This window comes from Heliangelus exortis, chromosome Z (genome assembly GCF_036169615.1).
Source record: "Heliangelus exortis chromosome Z, bHelExo1.hap1, whole genome shotgun sequence".
NCBI classification, from domain to species: Eukaryota; Metazoa; Chordata; class Aves; order Apodiformes; family Trochilidae; genus Heliangelus; species Heliangelus exortis.
Genome location: NC_092454.1, coordinates 67,514,275 through 67,536,862, shown reverse-complemented (window position 1 = coordinate 67,536,862; position 22,588 = coordinate 67,514,275). Strand labels below are relative to the sequence as shown.

At 37.8% G+C, this 22,588-nt stretch overlaps 1 protein-coding gene across 1 annotated transcript; it reads left to right on the top strand.

Moving 5' to 3' along the window:
- Nucleotides 1-28: 28 nt before the first annotated feature.
- Nucleotides 29-21,991, top strand: TMEM167A (transmembrane protein 167A). The gene is made up of 4 exons (XM_071731860.1): nucleotides 29-159; nucleotides 12,146-12,255; nucleotides 17,580-17,614; nucleotides 20,696-21,991. The coding sequence occupies exons 1-4, from the start codon at nucleotides 157-159 to the stop codon at nucleotides 20,761-20,763; spliced, it is 216 nt and encodes a 71-aa protein (XP_071587961.1). The 5' UTR covers nucleotides 29-156; the 3' UTR covers nucleotides 20,764-21,991.
- Nucleotides 21,992-22,588: the final 597 nt, after the last annotated feature.

The following is a 22,588-nucleotide window of genomic DNA, read 5'->3' as shown; positions in this document are numbered from 1 at the left end:
CCCTTCGTCCCGCCCCCTCCCGCCGTCTTCAACCAATCGCGAGCCCCCGCCTCCCCATCCACCAATCACGGCGGCGGCCCCGCCCCTCCCCTTACCCCTGAAGGCTTCCGCCCGTCGGGCTTCCCGGAAGTGTGATGTGGCCGGCAGCGGGTCGCCATGGTAAGCGCGGGCGGCGGGCGGGGGGCGCCTGCTCCGCTCTGAGGTCGCGGTGGGATGGGACCGGACGCGGTTCCGGACCCGGTTCTGGCCCTTTCCCCGATCCCTCCCGCCGCTATTGACAGCTTCTGCGCCGCTCGGACAGACACGTCTCTGTCCCGACCCCGGCAGCTCCTCAGAGGCCTGCCCCATCCCGTCCAGGCCTTGAGCTCCCTGAGCTGCCCAGGCCTTGGTCCCACCGCGGGGACGGAGCATTCCCGGTCCCCCAGTCAAGCCTGGCGTAGCAATAGGCTTAGCAGTACCGCAAACCGTTCGTATCTGCGCTCTCCCTACCCCCACCTGACGCTTTTCCCCTCCGTACCGGCCTAGCCGGCGTTTTTCAAGGAGAAAGCGATCTTTGCTCTGAGCTGCGATGCGCTGTCAGGGTAGTAATTTCTGTCGTTCCTGAACTTCTGATTTCATGGGTGGGATTCTCCTTCAGATTTAGAGCTGAATCCTGACGTTGACTGCTCTTGTTTTACAGGAGTAAGCACCAGAGGCCTCGGCCTGTTTGCTAATGAAAAGTATGAATGGTGCATGTAGGCTGGACTTAGTCTTCTTATTATTTAGGTTTTTCTATGGTTTATGTCTTCTTTTCATTCCAGTATACCTGAAAGATTTGTGTTTGGGCTAGAGTTACAGCTGAATAACCTTCACCTTAGTTGAGAAAGATGTTTATATGGTCAGGGCAGCTCTGTGATTTTAACATTAAAAGAAACAGCAAAAATAGTAAAGTATTTCCCAGTACAAATAAAGGTTTGTCATAACTTTCATTTCAACATGGAATTACTCTAAGATGAGCACTCTCAAAATGTTTCTTAGACTTGCAGAGTGAGGTGGTTTGGAAGGGGCCTTTAAAGATCATCCAGTCCAAAGCCCCCTGCCATGGGCAGTGATACATCCCCCTGTGCCAGGTTCCATCCAGCCTGAACTTGACAGGTTATCCATTACTAGTGATGTATACTGTACAGCTGAATCTTTTTGTTCTTCCCACATACTTATTAGAGATTAGCATCTCTTGAACTTTCTTACAGTTCAGTTCAAAAAAGTTCCTAGGCTCCAGATCTTGTCACCAACAGGAAATTGCTGGAAGTTGCTCACCTGAGCATTTCTTGGCAGGTCTTTTAGATGAACTTATCCTATACTGTGGCTTCAAGCAGTGAATGAAGGGTTTTCAAGATAAGAAGCATAAATTATCTCAGATCTAAAACATACAGAGGAAACAGACAAAAGAGAAATCTTCACGTCTAGTCAGAGCCATGAAGAGGGAGATACTCTAGAAGTACAATATCACATTGTTTCATAGTACTTAACAGTATTTCAGGTGGTAAAAAAAGGCAAGAGAACTGTGATAGCAGTGAGACATTTATGTTACTCAGTTTAGCACTTAAATATAACTTTCTATCATGCAAAAATATGCCAAAAATTTGAGATCTTGTGAGAATTTTTTTCTCCACTGCCCGTGTTGCTTGTTAGGGGTTGCTTCAAGGAACATGGAGTAAGATAAAATTTTTTTATGAAATCTTTCTGGTGATTTTATGTCAAAGGAGGTGAAAATAAGATTCCCCAGTTTCTTGATGTCTTAATTTTCTCAGAGGAAACAATAACCTTCATGGCTTATCTAGGACTTTGGATTCTCTGTTATGTCCATGACCTGTGGTGTCGTGGCTCTTTAGGAAAATAAGATTTTGTCTGGTGGGATTAGCAGCCATGAGCTGTAGTTAATGACACTCTATTTTGAGCTCACATGTGATGATAAGAAAACAGCTGCTATGTATGGTCAAATGGAAGAAATGGAAACTTCCAATTTCTTTACTTTCACCAAAGAAAATGAGCTGCAACTGTAGCTAGCCAGTAGCTCTGCAAAAAAGTGTAATTTCCAGAGGGATTTATTTCTTGGAACTTTCTATCCCATTGTGTCCTGGGCTTCCTTACCATGTCCTTACTTAGCAAGTCAAAATTTGTGCTGAGTGACCAGACAGCTGCTACCAGAATATTTTAGCAGGCTTCTACCTTTCTTTTCCTTTATGTGAAAGCACAACTTGTGTTTTTTTCCCTATCACTATGAGTGGGTAGAAAAAAAATCGTATTTTAACTTAACTTTGGAAGTGGGTAGAAGCTCCTTGCTGAACTAAAAATTTACTGGAAACTAAAGGGATGCAATATAAGATCAGATCTGTTTAATTTATTTTAAAGCAGAAAATGTATTATTTACTGGCTTTCACAAATCATTTTGTCAGTTTATCCCCTCAGCTTTTAGAAATCTGAAAATTCAACAGAACTTTTCCTGTGGGGGTTGAAAAAATTCCCCCACACACATTGTGTGATGGGTGGGAAAAGGAAGAAGCACAAAGTAACTTTACATTAAAATTAAATATGATGTCTCTCACCTACTGCAGGGCAATCTTCACTGAGTAGCAAAAATGTGCAGTTGTGGCCAAACATGAGTATGTGTGCAAAACAGATCTTAATAGGCAGGTTTTGTGTCTGTAACTGCAGTTAGGTGATGAAGAAAATGAAGATTTGCCAAATTCACAAAGATGGCTTCTTTCCCTTCACCCACTTTGAGCCCCCTGTTAGTGTGGAAAATTTGATTTGGGAACTTTTAACGAGGACAAACATTTCTATCAATGTCTTAGAATGGTGTTTATAGAAGGGGATGCTCATATATCCAATTGTAAAAACATTCATTACTAAATACTAACCCAGACCAAGCTCTTGGCTATAAACATAGCAGAATCATAGACGTTGTTCTGTGAAAGCTTTCAGGAGCCTTCAAGTACAAAGTTTAATGTCTGGCTTATTTAAAGTTACAATGAGGAATCCTGATTTGCATGTGCTGATAGCTTTGCTTTTATCATGGCCTAAAAGTAGACAGAATTAAAAATATTTCCTAGTTTGTCTGACAGTCTTAAGTTTTATTAATGTATAGAAATACACATTTCTTTGTGCTGTGAATCTATTTCACAATATTGATGGATACCTTTTTTGCATTCCAGTGTTATACCAACAGTCATTGGATCTTTTCAATAAGAAGCAACTAGAATTTCAGGGATTTACAGTTGTAGTAACCAGTGTTTCATCTGGTGAAGCCTAAAAAAAAAAAAATCAAAGAACTAGAAAGGAAATCGTCAGGTGCCAGTGTGACAGGTTATTTTTTGGCTGAGTGAAGCATTAGGCAGCCTGCACACCCACTGCAGTAGCTACAGTGTTGAAAATACTTTGCTGCTGATGTATAGCATTTGTTCTTCAAACTTAACCTGGTTTTCATTTTCAGCTTTGTAAGCAGGGAAAGAAGATGGAAGTAGTGGGCATCTTGATAAAATTGTAGCTTGCCTTAGAGATGCCAACAATCCAAACCATGGACCTGAGCTCTGCCAAACAAGAGACCTGCAGAGATGCTGCAGGCCTGCTCAGTGCCACACGGTCTCAGAGACTTAACAGAGTTTTTCATTACATCTCAACTGTCATTATTTTTCTTGTTTTAAAAAGATGGTTCTGCTGCTAATGAGCAAAGTCTATAATTAGTATACACAAGATGTTACTGATTTGTTTTTTTTTTTTTAATTCTTAGGTAAATTAAAATGCAAGCTTTTCATCCAACTCCAAGAGCAGAGGAATGTACTATGCTTTTACTGCATTCATCAGCTTCTTTGTGTCTTTGTAAGGATGTCCAGAATGCAGTTCAGCTTTGAATTGCACAGGCTTTTTGTGGGGATAAAAGAGAAATAGAAGGGGTGTGGTTTTTTCTATGTTGTTGAGGTAATCTCTAGCTAATTTTTAAATTTTAATATCCAGTTTGTGTCATAGTGGAACTTTCACCATGACATTATTTTTTGAAATTTATCATTGACTGACTGAATTTTACCTTTATCAGTAGAAGAACTTTAAAAAGCCTTTAGGCTTGTGGTTATCAAAGAATGTAAATGTAAAAATATTTATCACAACTACACAAGAATATTTCAGTATCTTCCTTTTTGAGAACGCTGACTTTCTTCCACATTCAAATTTCTGTAGCATGTTCTTTCACAAATTCACACTCTTTGCACTCTGCTTTTTGTAGAGCAAGGATGTCATCTGATTCAAAATGTGCTGGCATGTTAGAATGTCTCTTACCTCTTTCACATGTGTTTTTTACTGTTTCTTAATATTCTGTAGTAACTTTGAGGTAAGTAAGCAAAGCAGTGTGGTGTGCAACTTCAGAAGGGAGTATTAACTGATTTGACAGAAACTGTGCTTTTGCATTATCAAAAACAGGAGAATGTTGCAAGTTTATAACTGACCACATTTTTTTCAATGAGCGGCAAGAGAAGCCAGAAATTACTTATTATGGGGGAAGATGTTTTGTTTTTAAAATGGATAATTTTTCTTCTTCTGTTTGACTGAACTCTAGAAATATCTAATGTACAGAATTTTAGGGCAGGAGAAGCAAGAGCTACAAGTGAAGATTTAAGACATTTTAGAGAGTTCTCTGTTGCTAGTTTCTGAAAGTAAGTATGGAGAACATAGCTTCAGCATACTAAAAAATTACAGAAATTCCTATTAGCTAGTGAGGGAAGAGAGCAGAGAAAAAGTCTGTGTAGAATTGCAAACTGCAATCTGCAAAGAAGACCTGGAGGAAAAGATGTCTTGCACTTTTTCTTCCACATCTAACTTAAGTCCATGTTCCTTGACTTGAATGAACACCTATATATATGTACATATATACATATATATGTATGAACATATACACCTATGTGTTACAGTAACCCTGATGAAAAGCTTAATATTGTAACTGTCACTTTGTTATTTTAAGATTTTTTTTGGTGAAATGCTACATCTGCTGATGGTTGCACCAAAAGTTCAGGTTTGAAACTATTGTCTCAGTGGTGGAAAAAAAGAATTAAGTGAGCAAGAAATTCCAACATTTTCACCTCGAGGTGTCATTTCACTGTTGGTTTGTGGACATGAATTTTAGTAAAAAACCCAAAACTTAATTATGTTAAAGCCAAGAGAGCTTTTGCAGGAGAGGACAGTTGTTTTCATCTGTTAATTCATTATCTAATTGTTTATAGAAATTGGTTATGTTTTAAACAGATGCATTATCTTCAGTTGACTGAAAAGCTTACATGTTAGTTCCTATGTGCTGCACTTTTCATTTTGATTAGACAAGACAATTCTTCAAGAAATGTATAGGAGGAAGATTCCCTATTACTCTAATCAAGCCTTAACCTAAATTTTATGAATGTAAGTCTAAGACAGAAATGTCAGTGGATGCTAAATATTGTACTGAAGTTCCTTGGAAACTAAATACAGGGATGAATGCACAGTAAACTTAAACAAAAAACCCTATTGATGTTGGAGTAGCCAGTAATTGCTAACATGATTGCACTTAGATACTTTAATTAAGCACAAAACAATTTTGTCCAAACACTTCTCGCTTAGTTCTTCAGTATAGTTTTCCCAACAGTCAATTCAAATTTAACAGATTTGCAATTTTTAATTTTTTTTGTAGTTCTAATTAGTATGCAGCTTTTAAAAAGGCTTACTTTCTAATCATACTTTATCAGGTTACATCTGGCAGCAGTGGGAAAACAAATTATTTCAGAGTAGGTTGGAAAACAGTCTTATGTGCATGTTTTAATTAATTTTTAGCAATTGATCTGACCTCCAGGTTAGGCGTAATCCTACACATTTTACCTCCTACTATTTTTTTCAATATTATACTTCAAAAAAATTAGGTTAAGACTTTGGAAGTAAGATATGCAGTACCCAGTAGAAACTGAGGTCATAAGCATTTTCTCTTTCAGCTTTTTTAAAGACCTTCCATTAGTATTTCAGAGTATGATTTCACATTTCTGTGATGGAATTTTAAGCCTACGTTACTAATTTAATGTAGGCCTTTACATTTTTGGCAGCCCATGTTTCACTACAATGTGATTTCTTGCTCACATTTTAATATGAGGAAGGCAGCTAAACAATCAGATATCATCATTTGTTTCCTTGGTTCCAGAGAACATAGTCATACATTAATTTTATAATACTGAGAAGAAAGAAAATAAAACTGTTCTAGAAAGACTGTATATTCTGCAGTGTGTTACACAAATTGGTTATGATTTCTTTAGAATATTCCAATAATTTATCTGTGGTTGCCACATACATTGGTTGCTATACTAGTAACCACAAGGCAAATTTTAGCACCTTGCTGGCACTATGCTGGCTCTTTTTAGAGCAGACACAGATGAAATTGTGGTCACACTGCAGTCTGAGATAAAAGTAATTTTGTAAATACCGTAAGTGTAGGGAAGATCAGACTTTGGTTTCAGTGTTAAAGTTGAGACAAACTGGGTGAGCTTTTTGGTTTAGGCTTCCTACCAGCCCAGCTTGATGACAGCATGGGGTTTATGTTCTCCTGCATGTTTTATTTCCCTAGAACTGTGATACCAAGTGGTTTATTTTAAACCAAAGTGTATGACATAAGGGGAAATTCAGTGGTCATTCCATGACAGATACAATTCCATCAGAACTTAGAGTGTAATTTATTAAAGTGCTACCCAAGGGTTGCATCATTAAGTGCTTCATAATTCTGTGCTGCTGTCTGCAAACACATGGAACAAAACAGTATCTGAATGGGAGAATGTAGGAGAGTTGGAGCAAGTAAGAAGTACAGAGACAGGTACTGTGTGAAGTCTTGTCTCTTGCTGTTATTTTCACTGTAGAAAAAAGTTCAGAATTAATGCATTTATTATTGTTATATCTGCTGAGGCTGAATACACATTTCCTGGCTGATCACTAAAAAATTAGGCAATCATTAGAGTGCTCTTTCACCACCCTTAATTAAATACTCTTACAAAGGACAAGATTTGTTGATAATCAGAACTCTTAGCTGCCCCTGTTGGTTTTTTTTAATTCTCCCCAAGTGCAGTACATTTAATGCTGACTAAATTTGAGGAGTGACAGCATTGTCTGTAATGGGGCTGTGCAAATGTTATGGCCCATCAGGAATCCCTTTCTCAGCCACGCAGGGAATTTTTCACACTAAACAGATAGAAAAGTACATTAATACTTAAATTTCCACATATTATTCCACAGATTTCTTTTTTACTCCATCCACAAGCTCCTTCTTCTCTCTTTCCTTACCCCAGGAAAAGGAACTGTCACACCATCTCTTCCTGTGTTTCAGCAAGCTCATTAATGGTATCTTCCATATGCAACTGGAGAACATTTTTATCCTTGCAGCTCCCTGTTTTGCCTCAGGATCCTTTGGTCTGACAGCTACACTGCTCAGATGAGGACTTGGATGGGAATATCAATTTCTGGAGCTGTAACTTTTATCATCTAACTACATATATATTTTCTGATACATGCCACCAATGCTTATCTGAACACAAGAAAACTAAAGAGTATTCATTCTTTATTTCTATGGTGTATTATACAGAATTATTTTTACTAAGAGACGACATGATATGATCAGGGAAATAGTATTGAAGCCTTTTTTTGAAGGTATAATTTTGGGAAGAACTGTAAAAAGCCTTTGGGCTTGTAGTTATCAAAGGAAAAACCTATGGTCTTAAATTTCTAAAGACTTATGAAAAAACTTGCTCTAGCAAGTTCTGCTGAATACAATACCTCTTAAGTGCTGCAGGTGATGTGGTAGTGCTCTACAACTGCCTGGAAACTACATGGGGGGGGGGGGGGAAGTCTAATTACCTTAGTAATACAGAATATAACTGCTAAGGTGTTCCACCATGTCAGATATGTGCCAAATGCAAATGTAGAAAATTTCAGCATGTATGATTAATGCCATAATTTGCAATGTCTAAAACAAGAATAAAATACCCGTGCTGATTCTTTTCTGCATTTGTAGTCTGTGTCTGGGGAAGCTAGTTGTCTTTTCACCAGCATGTGGACACAAGCTAAAAGGTAGCATCAGTTTCTGCTTGTGCTGAAATTCCTTTACAGTGGAATGGGGGTTACAGGATCTACATTAGCACAGGCAAGACATCTTAAAAATTCTTAGTTACTCTTGTATCAAAGGAACCCAGTTTAACCTAATGAACTGCAACCACCTACATTATGAGATTTCCCAAATAGCTTGGTATGTGAGTGCAGATTTTTTAAAAGGATTCTGAGTAATTTATGACTCCGACAGCAGCAGCTTTTAATTACATCAGCTCAAGCAGCTGGATATAAATTGTCCCTTTCTGTGAATTCAGCTGGACTGTAGGAATTACTTCAGATGGGAAATGTGAAGCCTTCCACTTCAGAAATAATTTTAATTTCCAGCTTAAAATTTTAAATTTTAAAATATGCACACCTGTCCTTCTAAAGTGACTATAGAGGTAAATGGGTAATTCAGAAGATGTGTCTGTAATTACAGCGATGCCCTGTGCTGCAGATATGGAGAAACATGTGAAAAGCCCAACAAAGAACAGTTATATACTGGCCCTGTTGATTGACTAATGCCACATTTCATGAGTATACATTTACAGTCCCTGCTTCAGAAGAAGCAAGTGTGCCCTGCTGCCATTTTTGTGTGTTGAAGTACCCAATACCACCAGCCTCCTTGGGAAGCAGCTGTAGGAGAGAGCTTGCAGGAATTCATGGGAACCAAGCTCTGGCAGGCACTGGGCTCTGAGATACCAAGAGCAGCTGTCTCTCCCAGAGGACTGATCAAATTAATCAGTTGATAGGGAGTATCTTGGTTTGCTGAGAGGCAGCCACTCCTGGATCCGGCCCCGTCACGTTCCTAGACCCAGAGGAGCCAGGGGACACTGCCTCTCTTAGGCATTAAGAATGGCCTCTGGAGAGGAATTGAGAGTTTCCTGATTTCAGAAGCTGGCAAAAGCTTGTGCCCAGTACAAAGGTGAGAGGCTGCTGATGGTGATGGGCAGTTTTTTGTCTTTTGTGAATAATTGGTCAATTGTTTACAATGAAGGAAAGCAGAAATGAAGACTCAGCTAGCCAAGCTGAAATACTAAACATGATTTAGCAAATGCTGTAGCTCAGGAGAAAATCAGGTGTCCCCACCTGGGCCATCTCAGGACTGTCTTTGGGTGTTAGGTCACCCCTCTGCTCATGTAATGTCCTCTCTCAATGTTCTTGCTCATTGCAGAAACCTTCCTGCATGTTAGCTGCTGTCTGTAGTTGCCAGTTACTCTTTGCCTTTCCCCACAGCCTGCTTTCTCTCAGAATCCTAATCATCATGTGTTCACCCTGTCCCTCTTGTGTCTCTCAGCCTGTTACAAAAAGGGCAGGAGGAATCAGGGGACTGGCTTGGGAATTTTGTTGCTGCAGAAGGATGGCTGATGCCGCAAGAGGGCTCCTGCTTTTGGGCAGAAGGGCAGAGCAGTGCACTCATGCCAACAGCCTTTGAGGACATGCCCTCAAGAATCTGAGTGCTGGATCTCTCATACAGGCTGCTGAGGCAGAGTTTTCAGTTGCTCCTTTAGCATCTCCATGCTGTGTCTTTCAATGGGTAGCTCCCAACACAAGGGGTCTGTTGGATCCCACTGACTTACATTTAAATTAGTTTATCTTCTGTCTAATGCTTGTATTCAGACTGGCAGCTCTGCATGTTCTGGTGTTTCTTCATAGGATTCATGGAGGCTTCTACGTAAGGTTTTATTTTGTTACAGGATTTTAGATCTTAGTATCAGAAATGTGGTTGTTCCAATGGCTTTGTTTCTACTAAAGCTTATAATTCTTCTCTATTAATTTGCTGTTAGGTGAATTCTGAACTGAAATACTGTAATTGTTTTATAATTCTCTGTAATTATCTAGAGAAATTTGTTTATTGAAGCATTAAAATGTTAGAATTATGTGATGGAGGAAGCAAGTGTAGATAGATAACAGAACAGTGCCTCACAGTTCTGTTATGGATATGGGATATGGGAGCTCTGATGTGCTCTGAAATCCCACTGAGTTCTGCTTGAAGTAGGAAACTGCAATGTAATACCCTTAGAGTCACAGAATAATTTGAGTTGGAAGGAACCTCTAAAAGTCACCCAGTCCAACCCCCTTTCAGCAAGCAGGGACACCCTAATGTGGATCAGCCTTCTCAGAGCCTCATCAAGCCTCACCTTGAACATCTCCAAGGATGAGGCCTCAACTACTTCCCTGGGCAACCTGTTCCATTTTTCCACTACCCTCATGGTAAAGAACTTTTTCCTAACATCTGCTCTAAATCTGCTCTTCTCTACTTTAAAACCATTGCCCTTCATGATGTCACTACAATCCCTTGCAAACAGTTTGTCTACAGCCTTCCTGTAGCCCCTTCAGGTACTTGAAGGTCACTATTAGGTCTCCCTGGAGCCACCTTTTCTCCAGGCTGAAGAACCCCAACTCCCTCAGCCTCTCTTCATAGAAAAGGTGTTGCAGCCCCCTGATCATTTTCTTGACCCTCCTGCACCTGCTCCATCAGGTCGTTGTCCTTCCTGCATAAAATCCCTTCTTATGTGCTAAGTACTTACAATTAAGTACTACCACTGGGCCTTCTGGGTTGAGCAGTCAAAAAAAAAAATTTAGACACAATATCTTCAAAACTTCAGAACAGAGTAAATTCAGTGTATTTGGTTTGCCATATTTTCTTTTAGGTCAGGCTGAATAGAATTTTCAAATGAGAGTAACAGAGCAAAGAGCAAATAAGGCTTTTTGAAGTAAGTGATTGCTTAGTAGTATACCACCTGCTGCTGTTAACTTGACCAAAATGTCAGTTGAAACATTCTAAGTTTAAAAAAGGAGGAAAAAAAAAAAAAGGAAAAAACCCCCCACATAATAGTAAAACTGCAGCTTCGTGCAGTTAGATTAGTTTCACATTGTATGAAGAATCTTAAGTCTCCAATTTGGTGACTAATAATTAGAAGCTACAAATTATAAGGGCTAATAGGCACATATTTCTGTGACAAATTCCAGAGAATTTACTGGTTTAAAAGAAAAATGTTGCCACTGCATTACTTGTTGGAAATCATCAGCAGCCATCTTCCAGATTTTGCACTTGATTATGGAGTTAGAACACTCCTTGCATGCATGAGGACCTTCTTTTGTCCCATAATGTTTGTACTTCTGGAAAGGATTGCTTCATGTAAGCAATGATAGTTCTTTAGAAATAAATGATAAAAGAACATGTTGGCCACATGAGTCTCAGACTGTAATTAAAAAAAAAAAAACAGCAAACAAAAAAACCACCCAACTTGTGTAGTTACTGCATTTTACGAGTATTTTTAAATTTAGTAAAAAATAACCAGATACTGCAGCAGTTTCTCAAGAATTATTTCCTCTTATTGCCAGTAGGCAGATTCCTTGTCTATGAAACTACAGATTTTTACTTCTCCATCTTAAGGCAGCTCCTTCTTTTGTTCATCATTTTCCAAATAATTAACACTCCTAGAAATCTATTTGTAGTAAAGAAAATCAAAGAAACATTTGGAAATGAAATTGTTCAGTTATGTCTTCATAGTTCATGTGTGTTTAATTGTATATTCTTAAAATCTGTTGAATTTTGGGTGTAGTCTTCATAGACTGGTGCATTAACAATTCTCTTCCAGGTTTCTTGTTATTCTCTGTCTTGGTGCTGCTGGTTTACTTGTCAAATGCTCTTCATCTTCACCACCACCACCATATTCTGCTGATGGGAACCACAGTTACATTTATTCTTGGCCAAGAGGGAGCATCTGTTTTCTCTAACTCTTAGCCTTCTGCTAATGGGTTTCCACAAAATGGCTGTGGAACAAGTGCTTGGGAGCAAAGCTGTAAAGTTACCATTTTCTTTACCCCTTCTAGGATGAATTAAGAAGAAGAAAAAAAAAAAAAAATCTGTTTTTTTTTTCCACCATTGTTTGCAGCAGGCTGTTAAAAAGCTTTCTGGCTCACAGTAGGCATTGTTTTTAGATTTTTGTTTTTAATAGGTATTGTTTAGGGGATCTTTTGTACTGCAAAGATGTAATTTTTCTTTCCTGATTTTCTCCCATAGTCTGCCATCTTCAACTTCCAGAGTCTTCTGACAGTAATCTTGCTGCTCATATGTACCTGTGCCTATATTAGATCCCTGGCTCCTAGTGTACTGGACAAAAATAAAACTGGGTATGTATTCTCATCATTTCTAAAATACACAAGCTGCTTACTTTTAACTGCAATGTTTTACTCTTAGTACCTATTAATGAAATGTGATAATATAAATCACATTGGGAAGATTTCTTCTTTAAAGATTAAAATCCTCAGTTTATACCTTACCAAGGAAGGCAGTAAGGTATTTGCTAGCACTTAGTTATAATATTTCAGTAAGAATTTATGAATTAACAAAGCTAGCTAATATTGCTTCATTAGTTATTTTCTAGATTTGCATCTTTCTTGGATGCTATTTAAAGATAGATATGAATCTACATGCAGCTCGTGTGACAATTTTTTTTTTTAAGGCTTTGTAAAAAAGATTAACTGCAGAAGTTGTCTGTTTTCCAAATAGGTGTTTTGGAAGTACTAGCTTGAAACAGAGCTTCAGCAATGGTCTGTAATTAAAAAAATCCAAACTATTTTTAAAAATAATCAACACTGTCCTTACCTGTTGTCTCTTTAAATGTTTTTTTAATCATTTAAAGGATTTTTAGAAAAGTTTTTGAAAGCTTCTGCAGAACCTAATAATTTTTTTTCTAGTCCTTTGGTCACTATAACATTATCTTTCACTTTTACTCCTGAAGAATATGTTCCTAGTTGACCCTCTTGGGCTGTGTTTAATGTTGCAGGGCCAATCCTCCTACAAAGTAGTTCTCTGGGTGCTTGGCTGCACAGTTTTTGGGGCAGTGGAAAATAGGGACAGCCAGAGAACCAAGTGTGTGCCACACTTGCTTTGTTAATACCCCCTGACATTTTGGCTCACCAGTTTTGGTTGTGCTAACAAAGAATGTAACTAGAAGTTGGATGCAGTCAGCAATATGCAGAACTGAGATTTTAAACTACTGCAGTGGTTTTAAACTAGCAAAAGGTTTGATCTAGAAACCATTAAGGCTGTCCATAGTATTTCAGTAATACTGGAACTTAAGGTTAATATAAAGGATATGGTATTTATAGAAGTAGGAGGTAATTCTAACTGGTAGTGTTCTAGCTGGAAAAAACAGGCTTTAGGTGCCTGCTTGGCTTGTCTACTTTTTCCATTAGTTCATTTGCTGTTCAAGAAAATGTTTTTTTTTTTTCCTAAGTATCTTCTGTCACTTCTGCATTTAATTTTTGGAAAAAGTGCCAAGCTTTAAGTAGGCATTTGCCACCAAGAACCACTGAATGTTTGTCCTCTGAAAGCCCGTGTTGCAATTAGCCTCTAGAATGTCTATTTTGTTGCACAAGTTTTCTTTTAGCAATGTAAGATACCCAGAGTAGATTAGGGCTTTTTTCTATTTGGAGTTCTAACATGAAAATGTCCTTTCATATGCGGCCATGAGGTTGCCACTGACATGACTGATTTCTTTTGATACAAGTGAAGATGGAAAGAAAGGATGACTTCATGAAGGACAGAGGGAGTGTGGGGGGAAATTGTCTGCTAGTCAGAAGATAACACAATAGTCAATGAGGTATACACTGTAAGGAGTAAGAATATTTATTTTACTGATTAAAATTTTAGTGCTGTTCTTGGCAAGGAGTATTTCCTTTAATCTGGAGCTACTCTGTTTATTCTTGAGGCAAATCTGTCTGGAGTACAATAGAACTCTCTTCATAAAATGTTTTCAAAGGGTGCTGACACAGTGGAGGAGTTGGCGTTTGATCTGTAGGTTTGTATTTTTATAGATGTTGGACATACTATTTTATTTTTGTTTTATATATATATACGTAAGTAGACTACTTTGTACTGGAGAATAAAATCTTGGCCTGGAAGCAATGAAATTTGTTTCCTGAATGGTAGATGTTTACATGGAGCTCATGTGCTGTTAAACCCCTGTCTGTCCCTCTTCACTAACATATTCCATGCTCAAATGGAAATGTCTAGACATACTGGATAAAACAAATTCTAGCAATATTTCATTTTACCACAGAGATGATCTTACCTCATTATTCCTGCTCCAAATTAATAGCAGAAAAAAAGTAGCAATAAAATATTAAAGTGACAGAGAGGAGAAATGTTGATAGCTACTAACTCTGTGACAAAGTGAGTGGTAACTTTGGTGAAGATCTAAATCTGTTGATAATAAGTAAAAGAAACATATTTGTGTTGGTTGAGAGACTGTGTTGCAAAGTGATGTCACCCATCCTCATAACATTGTATTTCATGCCCTTGACTTCTGCCAAAATGTCTTTTCCTACCAAGCCAAGCAGAACTTTAAACCTTTGGTTTCCCTGATGTGACTTGAGTGTTTCCATGTGCTTTGTCCTCAGCAGTAGCACTTAAGGTTGGGGAAGCAAGTGGAGATTTACTGTTTCATGCTAACTAGAGAAAACTGTACCACAACCCAAATCCCTCCTCCCTGCTAACCAGAAAGATGTGTTAGCTTAAATACAAGCAGAGATTTCCTTTGACTTGCTGTAAGCTTTGCAGCGGGGAATCTCACACTCCCTCCTGCAGTGGCCATGAGGTTGCCCTGGTAAACACATGGCAGCTGCATTTTCCAGCATTCCCAGTATGGCAGCCAGAGTATAAAGCCCCACTAACCCTTTCCTGTCTTACTGGGTTACATTTTGAGGGATATTTTTGTTCTCCAGATAACCATCACCACTTTCATGATCAGTGCTTTTGACATTAACACTGAAAGCCAGGAATTTGCAGCAGCTTGTACATATGTGACTTGGGGCTGCCAGAAAACATCAAGTATGCAAGCCAGACTGCCATGTTTCACCTGCATCAAAACAAAGATGAACATGAAGGGGAGAATAAGGAACAGTGCAATTACTTTGACTACTTGCTTCAGGAGGAATTATTTTGGAGCAGATTCATTCAAGGCAGCATTGTTTCTGCAATACGTCAGACAGGTTTGGACTTGGAGATACATGCAGGGGACCTGAGATGAACAGTAATGGAAAAATTCAGGAAAGCAGAAGGTTTTTTGCTCAACAGCAAATATGTGGAAAAACAGATGCACTGAGCTGGTTTCAGTGGTAACACAAACACTTTTAAAAGGTACTGTTGTCATCTGTTGGAAGGCTTGTCAGTCTTCCTGTCCATGGGGGCTTTTAAGTTCATAAATTGTTAACTACAGTAGGGATATCTGATGAAACTCATATTCTAACTTTTTTATACCTCCCATATTAGAAAGGTAAATTTATAGCTTCACCAGGAAAGGAGTTTTCTAATGCTTGGAACAAGGTAGAACACTTAAGTTATAACCTTACATTGTTGCACGTGGTGAAAAAAGCCCTGAAAATGCAAATAAATACACTCTCTGAGGTTGTGAGGCAATTCAGAAGATTGTCTGAAGGTTTTATAATTTTTTCCCCAGGTAAGATTCTTCAAATATGCATATGAAAAGGACAGTAATGTGTTATTTCTTTGCGTTCCTCTGTAAGTTTTTGGGAGACAGCAGTATGAGATGCTGGGCTATGGGAGTTTTTCTGTTGGTTTTCTAGCAAAAATCTTAATTTTACAGAGAGTGATAACAGTTTCAAGAGTGTTAAGGACCATCCAGACAGTACTATGAGACTGTTTATTTTGGTCTGTAAGATTTACACATTAATGCCTTTTTACCTGCATTCATTTTCAAGAAGTGCATAGATATCATTAGGTTGTTTTGCTCTGTGAGTTCTTAGCCTGGAAAAATGTGGTGTTCTGCATGCAGGGGTTGTTGCTTATGTTTATGGAGCTATATAAAAGCAGAAAAATTAGCTTTGACTATTGCTAAATAAACAAAGCTGAAAAATTAGCTTTGACTCAGAAAGACTTTTGGCTTGAGGTAAAGTGATTTAAAGCATAAATGAAAAAAACTATGAACATAAGGTAACATCAGTCAAAAAGCACTTCACTTGAATTTGAAAGCATCGCTGCCTCTTGGAACACTTGCTTCTCACCTGCCCAGCACCAGAGCTTTGTTGCAGTAAAAAAAGAGTAGGCTACTAAATGAAGAGGGGATTGATGCTGAAGTAAGTGAAGATCATGAAAGAGGCCATAAAATAAAAAGAAGAACAGAAATTATTTTTTTAAAATGGAGGATATGTTGACTGCTGAAGCTTTCAGGAGCATGTGGCCCAAAACTACCTGTCTGTATTTAAGCAGGAAAAAAATAGGGAATTGCTAGAGCCCAAGAAAGGAGGAAGACAGATAATCAAACCATTGTGGGTTCAGAGCTGTGGGAAAGCATTTGGAGAACTGCCATCACAGCAGGTAGTATATACAACCCCACAAATAATGTAGACTGAAGTTACTGCTGATAAACATACCAGGAGAAGGAGGAAAAATAATGAAGTTTTTTTTTTGGCCATAAATCTATAAATAGACAGTGTAGTTGAATCCAGATGTTTTTACTGCATTGCAACCAGTAGTATTGTGCAGGAAACCTTCCTATAGACAAACTTTGAACACGGTTCTGACCAACATTTGAGAGATTTCAGTAAATCTTACCTTCTTCCTCCTCAGGTTCCAAAGCAGTCCCTGCACTCCTTTCCTTTGAGCAGTCTGTAGGAGGTTATTTTAGTTATACAGAGAAGTGAAGAGTTTGTGATATACATGCTTGTATATCCCTTTGGATGTGCTTTGAATTGTTGAACCCTACTTTTTCCTTTTTGTTATTTCACTTGTGAGAATTTAATGTTCTGGGAAAGAAACATTAGAGACATAAGCAAGGCAAACCTTGATAAAAGAGTAAAAACAAACCTGAAGGATTATATCATTACTTATTTCAAAGTATTCTGTATCAAATTACATTTATGTGTGTGCTCTGCTAGAAAGGGCATTTTTAACTACTGTTGCAAAGGGAAATAAAAAAGAGAGACTACAAAGCATTAACCTAAAATTACTCAAGTTTATCATCTCTCATATGTGCAGGAGAACCTGCCTCAAAATTGTAATGTAAAAATGTTCTCATAAATGATGACATGGAGGCTGTTTAGTTTTTCCTTCTCCAGTATTTTTCTAGTGCTGTATTGTTTTGTTTGGTTTGCTTTTTTCTTTACATAATTTTCTGTCCTGGGGTACTTTAATGTAGAATATAGAATTATTATGAGGTCTTTAGATTTGGAACAAAGGCTGAATTAAATTAATCTTTGGTTTTTTTGCGTGAAAAAAAACCTTTATAGACCTCAGAAGAACTTGTTTGGCATTTGTTTAGTTCATAGTCTTTATCCCTCTGTGCAGGTGTCTGGTGTTTTTTGATGTTGAGAATAGTGTCACATTGACAAACTACACTGTTTGGCTTGATTTAGCACAGAAGAAAGAAAATCAGTTGACTTTAATTGTTTTATTAAACCAAGAGCCTAATTAATTTATTTTATTTTTACAGACTATTGGGAATATTTTGGAAATGCGCCAGAATTGGTAATTTTTTTCTTTACTTCTTATTAGCATAAAAAGAAATCCATGATTCCTTATAAACTGTCTACTTGAAATTCTAATGAACTGCTGACAAAAGCCATATATTTACATTGTGATAATAAACCAACAAGGAATTCATAATGCAGGAAGGTTCTTTTTAAACACAAACGTGTTTTTTCTCTCTTTAGTTAGCCTCTGTGCACTGTGAATTACTCAAAGCTGCTTATGGCATCTATATGGATCTCTGTCTGATTTTAGACATTATGCCATTTCATTGATTTCCTTTTTAATTCTTATTCTGAATTTTCTTTGAGGGGGAAATGGGAATATAATAACATAAATTCAGTCTTAGCATTAAGGTATAGCCAAGATTTTTAAAAATTACAAATCCCTCTTCAAAAACATTACAAATCCATCATCAAAACTGTGTTCTTCAAATTGCATTATTAATGTAGAGCAGAAACATTGAGCTTGTAATTCTAAATCTTTCTGTCTGTCATTGAACTTCAAGGAAAATTGTACATTTCCCTTTTCTTCCATCTCAGGCTTTGAAAGGGACATGACATTTTTCAGTATGTCAGAAAGCATTGACATAAAGACCAGTTTGGGGTTTTTTTGTGAAGACCTGCTGTTGAAATAAGTGCAGGTATTGTCCTGTTTAGATAGAACCAATTTTAGCATAGTAATTGAAAGATACTAGGAAGGTGGCAACTGTCAAAAATGAACCTGCAAATACCTATGTAAAAATACATCATCTGCATTTAGGCTTGTTCAGGATTAAAGAGAACACCTTATTTTACTTAACCATCTTCTTTTCAGTTAATTGCATGCAAGCATATTTTTTTCTATTAGCTCTGCAGACCAAACAGTTAAAAACTATTGAAAAACAGTACATAAGGGGTTTGATAAGGTCCCTGTCAACATGATAATGTTAAGAACTGACACTCCTGTGGAGTAGAGTCTTGCTTTGCTCTCGTGCAGGAACACAAACATGTTTGCATCTGCTCAATCCAAGGTAATGCACACACTCACTCCACGTGCTCCACACTGAACTGCTTCCTTTTTTCTTTTTCATGTAGGACACTAATTGCTTTTCAATTTAGATATAGTCCAGTTTGACTTTCTTTTGGATGGACAGATGAGGAACGTAGCATCTCAGCATTCCTCCTTTGTGTTTCTTTATATAACAGGACCATATCCTCAGTATGGATACTGGGCTTTGAAGATGATTCCTGTAATTTTATCTGTGTTAATCATAGAGGCAAGCCAAAAATGTAGGCTTTTAAAAATGAAAATGCCTACTGGCTTCTTTTACATTTAACATGGCCAGTACATCTAGCCAACTTTTTCACATATGCATAAGATTTTAATAACCAGCAAGTGGTTACATATTTATAAAGTTGTGCAAAAGGATGTTTAATCCTGCCACATGGTGACTTCTCTTTAAAGAAAAATAAGAGCAGGAAAGTATAGCCTGTATGAAAATTGTAATAACTCTAAACTGTAGGAGGTGGACTTCCTCAAAAATTTATTTTAAACAGATGTGAAACTGCAGACATTAATTCATTCAGTTATTTGAAGTTTAATTAAATATATTCCAGATCATGATAGCATCTTGTAATGTCACTGTGGTAGGCACTCCTACTTATGGGAGGAGTACAAGTATTTAATTTTTCTTTTGCTATGGAAAGTTTGTTCCTTCTGTGTTTGAAGGTTCTGCTGGTAAAAGACACTTTTTCCTCCTAACGACTACACCTTAACGCTAGACTTGGGAGCATTGGAATTTTTTTGGTAATATTTCTCTGAAAACCACATCTCACAAGAAGTGTGTTCATAGCAAGACAAGAGCCCTTGCACAGCAGTAGGAAATTTAGCTTTATTTAAAGGAAGCAGCTCCAGCTCTGGTTTTGTGCTTTTAAGTGCTTAAAGCCAGAAATCTTCTCCCTTTAAAGAGCCATTGATGTGTTAACACTTTCTGACAGTTTTGTAGGCTGAAAGTACCACTGAGTGTAGGGGACTGTGTTCTCCAGAGAGAGACAGTGGATTCCCAAAGACAGTAATGCTTAAATAGAAGCATAAAAATGCCTAGCTAATTAAATGGTGGAAGGGCCCATGTAAATAGGTAGCAGTATGGTTAATGTTACTAATATTCCTCTGATTGTGTTATAGTTCTCTACCTAAGATTCTTTGTTTTTCATAGCCTACTTGATTAACAAAAGACCTCTAACATTTTATTCTGGACCAAATGGATGGCAATTATAGATCTTTCTCAATTGCCTTTGCCAACAAATATGCTTGTTAATGGAATAAAACCAACTTTCATCTGTTGTCTGCCATGGAAAACTGTGACAGTACTTTGAAAGAGTCAGGAATAGATGTTTCTGCAAATTCTGTAGTCAGTTGACCGATTTTGTCAGTAACCTGAATCTAAGCACCAGACCCTCTCAACATGCTTAAAATGTTGTGTCTCTCTTGCAAAGAAAAAATTCAGATATCTGGCCATTTCTGGGCTGCTGTGAACTCCTCAGTCAGTTAGCTGGCTCTTACAGGTTACCATGTGTAGAAGATGCACAAAGCTGCATCTTTTAGTTGTCATGGTCAGACAGCACTGAGGTGCATCTTCCTAGCTGACCTGAAAAAGCTTTTGAGCAGTGATAGAGGCAGCACAGTAAAAGACTTTGTCAGATTTCTGATGCCTGCCTCCTGACTCTCTTTGGCAATGAGAGATAACAGTAGTTTTGGGGGTTGTTTGGGTTTTTTTCTATTTTCTTGGAAATTGCATCTCAGAAAAGACGGTTTGTAGTAAGATAGAAGTCCTTGTGCTAAGCTGAGTTGGACAGAGGGCTCTTGTCTTTATGTAGCAATACACCACTCAGATCTTACATCCTAATTTTTCCACTCTTAAGCGTGTTCTTCCTCAATACACAACTGTAGTTGCAGCAGCATTTCTTCAGCTAAAAGTGTTGAATAATAATTTACACGTGCAATAGAATAACAATGTTAGGCTAGGAGCAGTTTAGATCTGTTTAGCCATGCCTGAATGGTTTTTTTTTTTTTGCTTTGGGTTTTTTCCCCTACCCCTAGGTGAACGGAAGAGCCCCTATGTGGCTGTGTGCTGTGTCGTGATGGCCTTCAGCATCCTGTTTGTATAGTAGCAACTGGAGAGTGTCCCTACACCCTACTACCAAAAGCAGAGAGCATGGAAGAACTTCTGTCAGGAAAAGATGAAAAAGTGGCATCAAGTCTCCTCCCACACCCTGTTGGATACCTTGTCTCTTAGCAGACACCACCACCACCTGTAAATGGACCATCATGCACAGTATTAGTGATTTCAATGTAACTAACTCCCCACTTGTTAATGTCAAGTCAGTACTGACACTCCTGATGTAACTCTAGAAAGGGTGTCTTGTATATCTGAGTTTCAGGATAGCTTTCTTTACACCATCCAGTTAAAAAGGCTTTGACTTTTTTTGTTTCATAGGCCTTTTAATTCTTTGTTCAATAGACTTTAAATGTTTTGTTTGATAGACCTGTATAATGAAACTTAAAAATTATAACTCCAGCAATAGCAATAAGATGGCTCTAACAAGAATAAACAACGTCAAGATAATAATAAACAACGTCTCTAACAAGAATAAACAACGACCCTAGGATGTGTTTTCAAAATATTTTCAGTTCTTATTTTCTGATGAATTCCTGACATTTTGTGGTAGCAACAAATGCATACTAAAAATATTATCTCTGACCTAAGTTACATTCTAAATGTAAAGCCACATTTCTAAACTTGTGATTACTTAAATAATATACCAATATTTTTCATTGTTATGGCATCAGTAAAGGCAGGGACCATAATTCTAGTGATACCTGACTAGCTGCTGTCTAGGCACAGATGTGGGATTTGAGAACTTGGACTGCTCTGTGTAAGGTAGCTTATGTGATAATTTTTAAGAATCTAGGTCTCAGGTAATCGTTTCCCAACAACTCTGAATATTATGACAAAAAGATTCTAAAGGCTCTGCTGCTGTGGTTGCAGGTAATACAAGGTTGTTAATCATCAAAGTGAAACTTCTTGGGAATCTGCAGATAAGGAAGTTGCATGTCCCAATGTTCTAAATGGCAAAGAAAATAAATTAAATTACACTGGTTATTAATAAAGATTAGATTACCTTTTTAATATTTGCCATTACCATTTGTTCTGTAATTTTGCAAATTTCTAGTAGCCTAGTAATTTATCTTAATAGGGCCTGACAGGTGTGTTTGCACGAGACAACTGTAGAGTTTATATTGACTGCTGTTTAAAGACATGTCTGTCAGCAGTAATTTTTGTTGCTCTGAAAAGGCAAGCTAATCTGGTAATAAAAGATAATAAAAAGTACATAACTGTTGTCATTCTTGTTTGGAAAACTTGCTTCATTGATCCAAATTACTGTGCATTTAGAAAGAGATAGTTATTACCTTTCTATTATTTTATACATACCTTTGTTTCTAAATCACTGTCAACAAGTAGTTTTCCAAACCTCTTCTCCACTCTGGAGCCAGATTTCTCCAGTTTAGGCCAAATAATTATCCCTGCATGTAGACCAGGAAAATTCAGAGGAGTACAGAGCTGGATGTGGGTGAACATGCATAGCACATGTACAAGCCTTAAACTTGTGCAGGAGATCTTGGGAGAGGCAAAACCTATTTCTGTGACTTTGAATGTGCCCCAAGCATGCTGTCACAGTTCGTAAGTATTAATATTTTATATTTTGTTTGCGAGGAAATATTAGATACTGTGCATGTACATCCCACAAATTGCAAAAAAGTAGCCAGCTTTATGGTTTGAACGATTTACAACGGCTTATTTCAGAGAAAATGCCACCACGCTGAAAGAAGTCTTAGGAAGGAGTTAATAGTGGAAGAGAAACACAGGGAAAACAGGTTTTTAAACAAATTAATCACCCCAGGGAAAGGGCTATTAAGAAAAAAGAGAGAGCA

Excerpts from the sequence above, each read along its gene's own strand:
- TMEM167A (XM_071731860.1), top strand. Across the intron at positions 12,256-17,579 it reads CTGGACAAAAATAAAACTGG|ACTATTGGGAATATTTTGGA; the intron begins GTATGTATTCTC and ends TTATTTTTACAG. Across the intron at positions 17,615-20,695 it reads TTGGAAATGCGCCAGAATTG|GTGAACGGAAGAGCCCCTAT; the intron begins GTAATTTTTTTC and ends CCCTACCCCTAG.